The sequence below is a fragment of the Osmia bicornis genome, chromosome 1 (genome assembly GCF_907164935.1).
Source record: "Osmia bicornis bicornis chromosome 1, iOsmBic2.1, whole genome shotgun sequence".
Taxonomy (NCBI): Eukaryota; Metazoa; Arthropoda; class Insecta; order Hymenoptera; family Megachilidae; genus Osmia; species Osmia bicornis.
In genome coordinates, this window is record NC_060216.1 from 16,229,156 (window position 1) to 16,242,465 (window position 13,310).

The 13,310-nt window shown below is 40.5% G+C and overlaps 1 protein-coding gene across 1 annotated transcript; it reads left to right on the forward strand.

Moving 5' to 3' along the window:
* Nucleotides 1-1,518: 1,518 nt before the first annotated feature.
* Nucleotides 1,519-4,479, forward strand: LOC114871899 (testicular haploid expressed gene protein). Its single transcript, XM_029178463.1, has 7 exons — nucleotides 1,519-1,629; nucleotides 1,726-1,829; nucleotides 1,891-1,983; nucleotides 2,057-2,191; nucleotides 3,060-3,174; nucleotides 3,237-3,465; nucleotides 4,325-4,479. The coding sequence occupies exons 1-7, from the start codon at nucleotides 1,519-1,521 to the stop codon at nucleotides 4,477-4,479; spliced, it is 942 nt and encodes a 313-aa protein (XP_029034296.1).
* Nucleotides 4,480-13,310: the final 8,831 nt, after the last annotated feature.

Sequence of the window (13,310 nt, forward strand, 5' to 3'; positions counted from 1 at the left end):
CGCCGAGTCACAATAGCACAGCTACGTTTTTGCCGGTGAAATTCCTACGTGTTGGTGGATGCCAGCGTACAGAAGGCATAACTCACTGCCGAATATGATATATTTTCAGCGCAGTGCTGCGCCGGTATCGCGTGTATCGCATAGCCGTTAAACCCGCAAGGATATACTAGTTATCCAACGAGGTTAGTTGGAAAGAGGCGGGAACCGGTTGATGAAGCCTGGTAGAAGGGTAAGGTCGGAGTAAAATCTTATCATCGATATCCACCGGGATTTCAAGTGCCAGGTATACAAACTCGTATTTGAGATTTCCCATGCGGGGTTGACAGAGTAAGGAAGCGCGATGGAAGAAGCAAGACAGCCGAGAAAAAAGAGGGCTGGGATAAGGCCGGAACGAAAGAGGAAAAAGAGAAAACGAGGAAAGGGTGAGAGTCGAAAAAGAGAGAAGATTCGTGAGTGGTCCACATTCGTAGACGGATGGAAAGGAATAAAACCAGCCGGATGTCCCTTAAGAGATCTTCATCGGGAGAGCTTTTGTCCGTAATGTGGCAAGTCCGAATCGAGCACGAAATTAGATCTACTGCTATTCTTTCATATTTCTTGTATCCTGAAATACCGATTTCCAATCCACAAAATTGCTACTTAATCGAATCTAGCAGAAAAAAAAAAAACGAAATTGCTTCGAACCGTTTCCTTTTGCCTTGCGTTTGCTCAACGCTTTGCTTTTGTGCTTTCGTCTTTCTTTCCACCTTTCACGATTGGTAAGATGTAGTTAAGAAACAATTTAACATGAAAAATATCTTTAATATACCCGCGTCGTCGCTCGTGTTATCAGGCAGCTGTCAACTAGTTAAATAAATCGAGTACGCGATAATCAAACTTGTGTCAAGCAAACTCAATAGAAACACGCGATCAATGTCGTGAAATATGAACTGCAAATGAAGTAGTAATTCTACCGTTCGAATAATAGGCGACACGGTCTCGCCAAGGGAATACCGTATTTATTCAACGCGTCAGCATTATTAATTGAAAATCCTGCATGCTTCGTATCACTGTTTCCACGATTCGGTCCAAATAATGTCGCGCCGTGATCATTGTTGCGTAAATAACGATGTTTCCTCGTAAAGTTCACGAACGTTGTTATCTACATATCGGTAAAAGGAGCTTTTTCGTCGCCGTTCTTCGACTACAAAGAATAAAGAGCTTGTTTATGCCGATTTTCATGCATTGTCCAACATTTCCTGGAAACTTTTCGCTTGACTAAACTGCAATCGATGAGTAAACTTTAAAGCGTTCATAGAAACGCGATCGAATTGAAATTCTCTTTTGTTTCCGGCCCCGCGACGTCCATTGATTTCCAACGCGATCCACGGTCAGAGTTGCTTCGTCCAAATTAAGGGTTAGATATTCAGATTTTGCCCTGATAAATTACGCTGGTGGTTCACTTCCTCCTTCGACTAATTAAACAATTCACAAATCGTCGCTGAGAATAAAGAAGAAAAAGTTAAAATGGCAAGCAGGATGGGCGATAGGATCAGATACGCGATGGATCATTTATCGCCGAAGCAACACATCTCTATGCTGGCACAACCGAATTGGAGGAGGGTCCAAAGGAAGGAAGTGCACGCGTTGGTGAGTCCAATCTCAGAAGGAATGCGGCGCGGCGGTTCGATGATTAAACAATTCTAAGAAATAATAAAAGCAAAGATATTACACGTGTGTTACTAGGCAAACCCATTTACCATTAGTCGTACGGCATTGAAAGCTCGAGCTTCGAAAAGAATCAGAGTCATGGCGCGGCCAAAACATGTCAGCAAAAAATACGATTCAACGTGAGTAATAGACGTGCAATTGGTATCCCGATGAAATCAAACAAATTTCGCTTTGTACTAGAAGAGCACCGCCCTCCTACCCGCGAATTCATCCAAAGACACTCGAAGCAAAAGTCAGTAAACGCATCAATGATCTGGCGCTTCCGAAAAAGAGGTGATCATTCTACCATCGAGAAAACGAACCAGACCGTGGAAGAGAATTAACGAATTGCCCGTTCCTCGATCAGATTTGTAGTGGCGAACATGGGCTACTCTTCGATGAGCAACAACTTGGCCGAGACCCTATGGAAGGTTCAAAACTCGAGGTACCGAAGATATCGATTCTTCTGCAACGCCAGGAAGCAACGAGAAATGAAGAGGAAGTGAGTAACGCGACGACATTGCAAACGTTTACTTCTTGCGCCTTTGTGCACGCTTTCTTTTCGTTAAAAAGAAGCGATATCTCAAAGGACAGAACGGGAGAAGAAGACGATCTTGTTGAAAAATTCAAAGGGACAGATTATGAAATCGTAATCGGATCGTCTTTCGAACACTTTGAGTTCTTAAAATTGGATTTGGATACGGTGGAAAGGCACTTTTCTTTTTATGTATTCAAAAAGCATTTTTTAAAACATTCGATATAAAAATTATTTTTTATTAGCTCGCTTAAAAGCGAATGGTAATTAATTAACGCTAAAAACAAAGAATGTAATGTGTAAACAACCCACATAATTGGAAATTATATTTTAATTTCGCGTATGAGTTTGAAACAAAGCAAAAAAGAAAATAGCTCAATTAATAAACTACACGGTTGAACGATTGAAAAAATTCGCAATCAATTTATCGCGTTGAAAAATTTGTTAGACAGACGGTCGAGTTGATCCTTTGTCGTGAATTTTATTGAATTCAAAGGGAACGAATAGTATTGGCTATCCACTTTGCCGATTTTCATGGCTGCCCAACGTCACTATTAAACTTGGTATGCAATTCGCGAACAGTTAGCAGACACGAGTACCCTGAATGTAATTATTAATAGTGCCCAAGGGTGTCTAGAAATTTGCCGAACAAGTAGAAGCGCATACTGCTTTATCCTCGTTCTCTATTGGAACCCTTTTAGCATTATTCCTGCCATCCACCACCGCAAACTGTTGGTACAGTGTGAAAATGAAATAACCAGTCGTTTCTTTTATCGCTTCGCTCGATAATCGACTAACTTTACTTCTCGTTTTCCAACGCAATCTTTCGTTACAGACAAAGAATAATGGCGAAATTGCGTCGAGCGATAAAACCGGAAGACTGGGATCGACACTTGGAGATTCTTGACAGATTGTCTACTCCAAAGGAGACGCCGTTACCCAAGTTACCTGTAGGCAAAATTTACAAAGGTTCGTTTCGACGGAGATCGATACAGGAAGCGATAAATTCTAGTTTAAAAGAAGAAGATGGAGGCCAGTGAACATGCGGAGAATCGAAGAATTGTCGGTGCCACCGATGAGGGATATACCACCTCCCAAGGATCCGTTCACGGTACCTACAACTGCTCTTACTTACAAGATCACTAAACGGCTTGACCAAATTTCACAACCGAGACAACTAGAGGGTGCTGGCTCGGCCCGGATGCCAGGAGCTGTTTCTCCAGCTGCGTTGGAAGCCGTAGGTACAGTAAACGTTAATCGTTAACCAGTAATCGTTTCGATGAGAAATTAGAGATCTCGAGTTCTCGACTTACACCTATCGTTCGTCTTTCCTTCGTCAAACTTACCACTCAACGCGTTCGTTTACGCGGATTTTCGACAAACCAGTATCGCGAGCTTACTTAAGAAAAGTTAACGGGGAAAATGGGCAAGTTGAGGAAAATTCCTTTTGGTTCGAAAAGGTCTGCGTTAAACGGGATCGCTCGTCGAAAGTCTGCAGGGAAGTTTTCAAGGGATTTAACTGATTCCTAGTCGAGAATCGCTTTTCAATTTCGCTCGCGTGTCGAGTCAGCGCAGCACGGCGCGCCGCTTTCAGCAAAGAGTAATTAAAACGATATTTTCCACGATTAAACGGTCGAACGAAGAACGTGCTGTTTCATACCGTCGAGTCGGTCTGTGCTTACAAACAAACAAGAATTTTCTACTAGATCTTCGACCGATTCGAGTCAGCATAGGTTCATTTACCTAGGAAATTTCCTCGTTAGCAGGCAACCTCGTACTTTCACGAGATACACTGCCGGCTAAAAGTTTCAGACCACCTAATTTGTTGCGTCAACCAAACTGAATCCTACGATATTTAACACCTCGAGTGGTGCAGTGAAAATATACACGCTTAGTCAGACAATTTCGAAATATAAAAAGTAAGTTTTCCGAAGTCAATTCTTCACACGTTGGCCAATTAACGTTGCGTCTGACTAAAGGAGCATTTTTCTACTGGCAAGCCACGCGATGTCGCCGGCTAAATTAATACTCGTTCGAGTCGTTTGTTCGCCTTAAGCGAAGAACGTTAGAACGAAGGATGCATGGTCTTTAATTTCGCAGCTTCCCCGAGGACGCTAATCCTAGCGAAGCCGGTTGAACGGCCTGCAGGAGTGGAGACGGATCTCAGGAAAGATGCTTTCATGGTGTCGCCGACAGCGTTGAAAGCGAGATGCTCGAGACGACTAAAATTTTTAGCCAGACCGAAAAGAAGATGAACTTCGCATTAATGGCTAAAACGAAGCAATCGCTATCTTCTTGTTTTGTCCTGTATCGTACATCGTCCTTCGTACGTATTAAATTTACTTTAATAACGCAACTTTATTTTATTTAGTAGTAGAAAAAGAAATGAAAACGAATGCGTTTAGAAATAATTTGTCGGTGATATTCGCGTAGAACTCGTTACACTTTCGGGATTGAAGAGAATAGAAGGGAAACGAGAGGTAGTCGGTAATTTCCGATTCTGATCACCCTGCTAGAGTCAAAGTTCCATCGTATGCAGGCGAATTAATATGTGCTTAGCTGTTTCACAGTCGAGACTGCTGACAACCGCTATAATTGTACTGTTACGGAATTTCCGTGAGCGCCTGTCTACTAGGGATCACTTAATTCCCAAGTAACTAGTCCTGCTTCGGCAACTGGTTAACAGGGTTCGGTTCGAGGCATAGAATTTACATGAGAAGTCCAAACATTCTGATTACCGTGTTATACTATCGCTAACGAGATCTAATCGAATCGACGAATTAATTTCTTTCAAATTAATTAACCCCTCCGAGTTTTCAGTGTACGGCGAGTGAACAGAAAGAAAAACGAAATGGTAGGAAAAATTGTTAATGCGGTAACAAAGGGGGAAGGCACAAAGTATTCTCGAGATTAATGGAAACGAGCGTTCGGGTGGTGGTATAAAAGCGTGAAAGATAGCTAGAAGGAAAAGAGTACAATGGAGATTGTATAGCAGTAGCCAGTATGTTTACAGGGGATCGATGTCTCGCGGTACATCGAGTGCAACGATGTTCGATACGTGTCACGTACTCCGTACGGGGATGTCTCGCGCTCGATAGAAATTCTATAGGAAAGAGTTGGAACGTGCGGAACAGCACTCGTCGAGCCAGCTACCGATCGTTTCCACTCGCTGGAACGATTTTGTAAATAGAAGGCGATTCCATCCCACTTCCCATTTTTTTTTTCTTTTTTCTTTTTTCTTTTTTCTTTTTTTTCTTGTTGCTCGAAAGAAACGTTTCCTCGGACTAGGCAAATTTGTTCGATTTTCCCGTAGACTCGTTAGAGACGTCGTTCGACCGACGCGAGGCAGTAAACAGACCAGGAAAGATGTCTTTGTTCCCTCCGATTCAATGTACATGCACTATAATTGAATACCGTCCAGCGAAAATAAATTAACGATATTGCAAAATTAATTGAAACTATAAAATCTCAAGGTTCGAAGAAAATGACTGAATAATGTTTAAAAAAATCATCGACTGCTGATTCCGATATCTTCTTCTTTATATTTAACTAGAATACGCTTCGATTTGGCACTGAATTGACGTCAATTTGAAAGAGAGGAAAGCAATGAGCTTCGTCGAGAATCATACCATCCCCTGTCAATTGTTCAAGATCGTATCCGCTTCCGTTCTTCGTTGATTCGATCGGAAGCTCCGAAGGGACAAATCAAGAATTTAGATCAAACTAGATCCGCTGAATGCCAACAAACTATTTACAAGTGAAACATTCTATTCTTGCGCGAACGTAATCTTTTATTTCTTATTTAATTCTTTTAAATAATAAAAAATTCATAACGCGGGTTATCGGTAACGAACATGCCAGTCACAACATAGTGAAGGAAAATGAACTTTATCGACTCTTTGATTATAAGTTTCGTTCATTATAACTTGAAATCTTCCATGCTGCAGTATCTTATGAAACAAGTGAAAGACTGTAAAGAAAGAAGTAATTAATCGCCAAGAAAATAGAATACTTTTGAGAGTATAAAAGGTTGTTAAAAAAAAATTAAGTCAAGCAGAAAGAATTTAATATGGAAATAAATATTTTACTGTGCCAGTGGTATTTGAAACTTTCCTTTTTTTAATAACTCGATATTAAATTAAAAACGCCGATCATCAGTGATCAAAACGGCAATCTCGAGGCGTTAATAATCGTGGTAGAACTGTCGAAAAAGGTAGACAGGTCGAGAAATAAGGTCCATCGACATCCTATTTCTGAATCTATGCACGAAACAACGACTAACAATAGAGCTACAAATATTCCAAGCGTATAATACTACGTGCGTACGACTCGGTTCAACGCTCGCAGTGCAAATTCGCGAAGCGGAAAAAAAAACGGCTGTTAGCGTAGCTGAAATTGAAGGGGTAGTTGCGACAGCGAGTAGAGACAGAACCCTTTCCAAATACACCCACTACCGCATAACGAATGGAATGTAAATGTAAAGGGTCGAGGACGAGTGGAATCCTCTTACGATTCCGTCCACGTTCGGACATTCTTCTGTCCGTGGCTGTCAGAACGGTCCAGTCGACGGCTCCTCTTCTTCTTCTCCTTCTCTCTCTGCTCTCTACAATTTGATGCTTTAATTCGCCTCTCTCTCTCTCTCTCGGTTTTTCTCTATAATACAGGAAAATTTCAATTGGACGCCGAGAAAAATTAATGGAGATGAAGGAATAATTGTAATTAAAGCAAATGTACAAAGACTGCAAACAGTTATTAACAAAACATTAAACGACAGAAACGTGGAGGTACATTATTAAAATTGCTTGCTAATGCACCAACAAGTACGAAGCTGAAAGTGTTTGATAAAATTAATTAAGAAATGAACAGAAAATGAACATGTGATATGTACTTGCTGTTATTAATAGAAATGTTAATTACTATGTTCCATTAAAGAATTTAAAAATGCCGTGAACAGTCCACCACGGCTAATTAATATAGCGTATCATTTTTCTTTTCTAACAATAAGTAGAAGTTCCTTGTGAAATCATAGAATTGTTTCCACTTGAGACCGTCGACCAGTAAGCCGATTAGAGGCTTCATATTCTCACAACGACATACCTCGTTATCTAATATTCGATCCATATTTGCCAAACTATTATAACTATTACCAATTTCCGAATCTGAAGTTATGTACCTATGTTAAACGCGAATCGTAGCTTTCAGCTCCACAATTTTAACAATTTAAATGATACTTTTATAAATTACAGAATCATCATTGCGTTACAATGAGCATTTACAGGCACGTGTTTCCGTGACTACGTCATTTTAAATCGTATCCGAGCGAAACATTCGACGAACCGAGGTCGAAGTTGGACTTTATTGGATATTGGAAAACGTCCGCACCGGTTTCTCTGTACTAAAGGCTGCTCCTAGGAGATCAACGAGAGATCCTGCGACCACCTACGATCATTGTTCAGACCTGTGGCTGTTCCAGGTCAATCCACGTTCCTGCGAAAAAGCTGCCTTTACGAGATCATGACCCTCCATGACGAACGAATGGTTTTTGCTTCTCCTAAGTTTTTAAATTTCCTTCCTACATTCTACGAGGACAACATTTCTAACAATTTCGCGTTCGAAAGATTCATTAGAAATAATGTGACGTTTGTTAAGAAATTGGTTTCTTAAGAAATTAAACGCGAAGAAGTCAAGCTTGTCCCAAGATAATGGTTCGTTAAGGAAATACATAGCACGATATGGTAACTGTAACTGCAAACGTAACTGTAATAAACAGAGAAAACTTTACCCGGGTCATTCGTAAGCCACCATTCCAGCAGTTGGCATAAAACTAAATTACCAAAAGTTACTCGATTCACCCACCATGTAACTCTGATCTATGCGCCCCCGCTTTACCGTCAACCCGCTCAGTATTTTCAGATAATATTTTAAAAGTTAAGGCTAACTAACGTCACAGAAAAATTCTATACACAAAGGGTACCTGCTAAATAACGATACTAAATATTAGCAAAGACTCGACTTCGCTATTCTTTAGTTACAGAATATAAAGTGATACGTATTTTTCATTTATCAAAGTGAAAAGTGGTTCATACGTGTTTGAAATGCGAACCAGCTACGTTATTATTAAAGTATGTACTTTAGTTTTCTCGGTACAACTGAAAGCAATTTATTGAAATACAAAAATGAAAGAAGTACACACTTTTTCCTCGTTGTGTCTCAATTTTACTCTGGCGTAAAAGGGTTAACAAGCAAATGAAATAAAAATCGATATACAAGCACGGTTTCAACTAGGGCTTCTACCAAAACTGTGGAACAGTAATTCTATTTCAATGTTGGCCAACCAGCTATATATTTCTTTTTCCTCCAGTAAAGTGGTAGTAGCTGGTAGATATAAAAATTGAAATTGATATTCTAAAACCGGAAATAAATTTCGGTCTCGCGAAACAAAGGATATCGCAAACCACTCGGTTCCATTTCCCATCAATTTCCACTTTTATCAATCGCGTCTTTTGTTCTTGCCAGATTTGAGAATTACAATTATTGTTAGTGTATAAAATAATAAATTTCAATTAATCGCATAGGTATTTATGACGAGTTAATTCCTCGCTTAATGCTTCGTTCAAGTTTTAATACATTGACTGTCAGGGGATTGACCAAATTTAATATAACTAAATAATCAGCGAATGATACGGTGGAGATTGAATGAAACATGACTCGATAGCAAAAATTTATCGCGAGGCCAATTTGAATTGAACAAAAGACAAGCACAAGTATCAATGTAGTTAATACCAGTTTAATTGTTCGACGGGTATCGTTAGAAGCGACCGCAGGCTGCATTCGATAAGACCGTGGAAGCAACCAGTTTGATGACTTTTATACTTTCCCGTTGGTTTAATATAAAGTACCGAGAGCTCGATTAATCGCGCGTCGACCAAGAACGTTCCTAGAGAAATCGATAATTCTGTAATCAGGACGCGATGAAAACTGGCGAAAAGATTTTCGATGGAACAACCGCGAAACACATTTTCCAGCTATTAACACTTCTACCGAGATGTTAAATTTCTCGAAAATTCTCATCAACCAAATCCAATTAACTTTTGAATTACTCATACTCTGTCTCGATTTTAATCTCCCACTTTACAATTTTTATAAAAATAGAGTCCGAACGGAATCGAAAAGAAATGAAATAAAAAATTTTCAATCGAACTGAAAATTGTACACAAGTTTTCAGTTTGAAAACGCGTTGATGTTAATTGAAGAAAACCTTAACGGGATTCTCCGCGTAAAGAGGAAACGCAATTTCTTGCGGCTGATGAACTTCTTTTCCGTATCGAGCGTACACCCATTTCGCGAAGAGAGCTCGCTTACCTATGTGTAAGTACGTATGTATGTATGTACGTAGAACCAGCAGCCTTTGCCCTGTATCTTTCCTGTCATGTACACGTCTTACATGCAATATCTTCTTTGTTACGTAGTCATCCAGAACAGCTATATCCGGTAGCCAAGTATCTGGCAAATTAGCTATCTAAAGCGTGCAAGCTTTTTACTCTCTTCTAATATCCTTCTTCCTGATTATGCTATAGCACAATGCTTCCTCTTTTTTCTCCTTCTTTTCTTCCGGCATCTGATCATCGCGTCGTCGTATGGAAATTTTTGTCAGCGGAAAAGTGTTTGAAAAAATATTTTTCTTATCGCTTTGGATATTAGATCGTTAAAATTGGTCGAAATCAAAAGTTCAAAAGTTCAAAAGAATACAATGCACCGTCGACCACGTCACAAAGGAAAACGAATTTCATCAAGGAATCCAATAGACAGAAATGAAATTGGCCAGAACGTACACTTCATTTTTACTTATTTAGACTCTGTTTTCTTGGAAAAATGCTCTAAGAGAACTTACAACTGTGAAAAGTCTTACAAAGGCAAAACGTTTCGCCATTATCGCGATAAAGAACAACGCTAGCATTTAAATGATGGCAAATTCTTGCCGAGTATAACAAGAAATGCATCCAATTACTACGTTTAATTTGCTTCGAGGTGTTTCTCTCGGCTGAAGAAAAAAAGATGGCGTACATACACGTATATTTTACTCGAATATGCTTTACGGATACTTTTTTAATTAAAAGAACCGTTTCGTCTCCGTGCCGTAATTAGCGTCGTTTAATTTTCCCCCGAGGGACTGGTTTTAATTGGAAATTCGGTGGTTGCGCGCAATGATCGTTCAGGAAATCGAAACGCTTCGTTTACAATCATTGCGCTTTAAAGCGCGATGACTCGAATGAAACAAACGAAATTAGGCAGAAAGCTGTTTGCTTGTGCCTATAGGTAGATCAACGGAACGATGGTTCGTGTCAAAGGCGTGGATTTGTGCGGAAATTATTTGTAGCTGGTTAAATGATAAAATGATCACATCGAAAATCAGTCGTCAAACGAGACTTTGACCTTTACCTCGTTGAAAGGAAGAGGAAATAGCGTCGGTTCGTTCGCGAATGACTTCGGAATCGCTTTTTCTACAGGACACTCGGAAGTTTGAACTTCCGGTTGGATAAAGAATGGTCTACGAACGCGAGGCGATAGATCAGTAGGCGAAGGGTGTAATTTTACGGCATGCCGGTTCCGATTCCTCTACGTTTCAACGATTTCATCTAATAAAGCCCCCGTTGGTCGCGTTTAACGAATCCCAAACGTTGAAATGACATTAAGGTTACGAGTTGGCAAGTAGCTTTCAACTGGTGGCAAATAGGCAAGCCCGTGTCGCATCGAAATTGCTGTTTACTAGCGTATGTATTTAATATTTCACGAGGTTTACCGCTGAATCAAACCGAAGGTCGTGCGCGTAGAATTTCGATGGGTCAAATTAAACTGCCAAACAGGCTGTTGAACGTTTTGCGCGTTCGTCGATTCGTTGCGAACTAAATTAAAAAGCAGAAAGAACGAGGTACTCTACTTTTATTATAAATAAATCATTCAATCTGTTTGAATTTCCAAGCTCGAAACCCAAAGGGGACGCAAAAGTCTGAAGTACTCTGTATTAAATTATTATTCATTATCCTCGAGTCTCTCGACTCGAATTCCTCTTTCCCTGTCGAAATTTAAGCTGAAATCTCTGCGCAAGCCAGGCTACTTCCGTTACAAGATACAATTTTAATGAAAAGGGGAGCGGTCGATTAACGAAGCGGTTGCTCGACGTAAAATGACGACTCGTAATTCTCGATGAATCCGTAAGCAACTGTCAATACGTGAAATTAAACACGATCGACAAAACTTGCCAAACGGCAACGAGAGCTTGCCATGTGAAATAAACCGTGAACAATGCTTTGGTTCGATCATTTTGCTCCGACGCGACGCGACGTGGCGCGGAGGGTGAGCCCAGTATATCCGTTTCACAGAGTTTTAACGGATAATAAAACGATTTGAAAAGGATTCCTCCTAAAACGCTTTTAATTGGTCGTTACCGCGAGGAAGGACAGCGAGCGTGAAAAACGCGTTGGCCATAGGTTTTCCGATTCGAACCGTGAGAACCAAGCGTTACGGCAAATATCGCGGTGTTGGTTGTTTCTTAAGTCACGGCAATATGTTTGTTAATCCAGGTTGGATAGGGTAGCTGGATCGTTGTTGAAATTGAATCGCCGCGTGAAAAGGAAGCTACGCTTCCTTATTGGGAAGTAAGCTTGCGTGCCGTGGCCGATAACGCTAAGTTGGAGGCTTAGCTTAAAGGAAATAAAGATAAATGACGGCGTTTCGTGCAGGACAAATTGAAAGTGGAAGTGATGCTACTATATATCAGTATTTGTTCTCGCGCATTGCCAATAACCCCGCGACATCTCGAGAGCCTATTTTTCCCAATTAACAACGACAGCTACGGCGAATGTTGCAGAGGGACGGTGAAATTTCATTAACCCCCTTAACCTGCACGATTCGTTCCTTATTTCCCAACTCCTCGTGATCTTGCACGAATTTTCTTAGCTCCATTTTTCTTTCCTTCCCTTCACCCTCGCCTCTCTTTCACAGTTGAATCGCTAGTATAAGTTTGACAAAGATAAATCGCGTACGATTCTGACGAGCATGAAATCGAAGCAACCGACTATCCCATCATAACGGTGAACGATCGTCTAAGAACCCGTCTTATTTGTCGAAAACCGAATCCATTCTCAGCATCCTTTCCACCTAGATATCCGATCTGATAGTTGCCATCTACTCCAACCGATAGCTATTCGTTTCTTTCGAGTTCTCGCCTTAAATTATATAGAATTTTATATTTTCATCAGAAGCGAGGGGTTGCAAACGCTGCGTAGAATTTCCGGTGAAACGCCAAGTTTTCTCGCATGATTTATTCTCCAATCCCAAGTGTATGTTTCAGACAATTACAAGTGAAAATAGAACGCATAAAATTTCTTAAAGTCTCTACGACCGCGGTGCGCAGGTCAATTTCACGCTATTCTCCCTCGATTGTTCTCTTCAACAACTCTGCCCTTTGTTCCTGTTCGGTCTTTCACTACCAAACCATTTCCTCTCACTCATTTATCATACGCTCCTCAAGTATCCGACAAAGAAAGCCGGAAGTAAACTTGGACTAAATTTTATGATACACGTCCGCTCGAGCGAATCAATTAAATCGTTCCTTTATGTACTTGGTGTCGATTCTCTCGGTCACTGACGAAACTAGATCATAACTAGATTACAAACAGGAATCGTGATTCAATTGTAACGCGATCCTGAATCGACGATAACTACATTCTGAATTCAACTGATAAATGCATCGTGATTTGGTTGAATCGGTCCTTGAATCCTTCGCGAGTTCGGCCTAAACGCTTCCTCCTCGCGACCGGTAACTCGATAACCGCGATAAGTTATCGATTTTTTCCATTGCATCTTGACCCGATGACGCGGATTGCCGGAGAAGGTAAATAGAAGCACCGCCAGCAGTTTTCGAGTCGGTGCGCCCTTTTTTCAAATTTTAATTGCGTTTTTTTTTTAAATTTGACGGAAGAATGAACGGATACGTAGTCGGTAGATTTGCTTGTTTCGACAGCAAACTATGTCAGAGATAATTTACATGGAAATGAGGATCGGCATTGATTTTATGTCGAAGCCA

Excerpts from the sequence above, each read along its gene's own strand:
- LOC114871899 (XM_029178463.1), top strand. The coding sequence starts at position 1,519 with ATGGGCGATAGGATCAGATACGCGATGGATCATTTATCGCCGAAGCAA. Across the intron at positions 1,984-2,056 it reads CTGGCGCTTCCGAAAAAGAG|ATTTGTAGTGGCGAACATGG; the intron begins GTGATCATTCTA and ends TTCCTCGATCAG. Across the intron at positions 3,466-4,324 it reads AGCTGCGTTGGAAGCCGTAG|CTTCCCCGAGGACGCTAATC; the intron begins GTACAGTAAACG and ends TTAATTTCGCAG.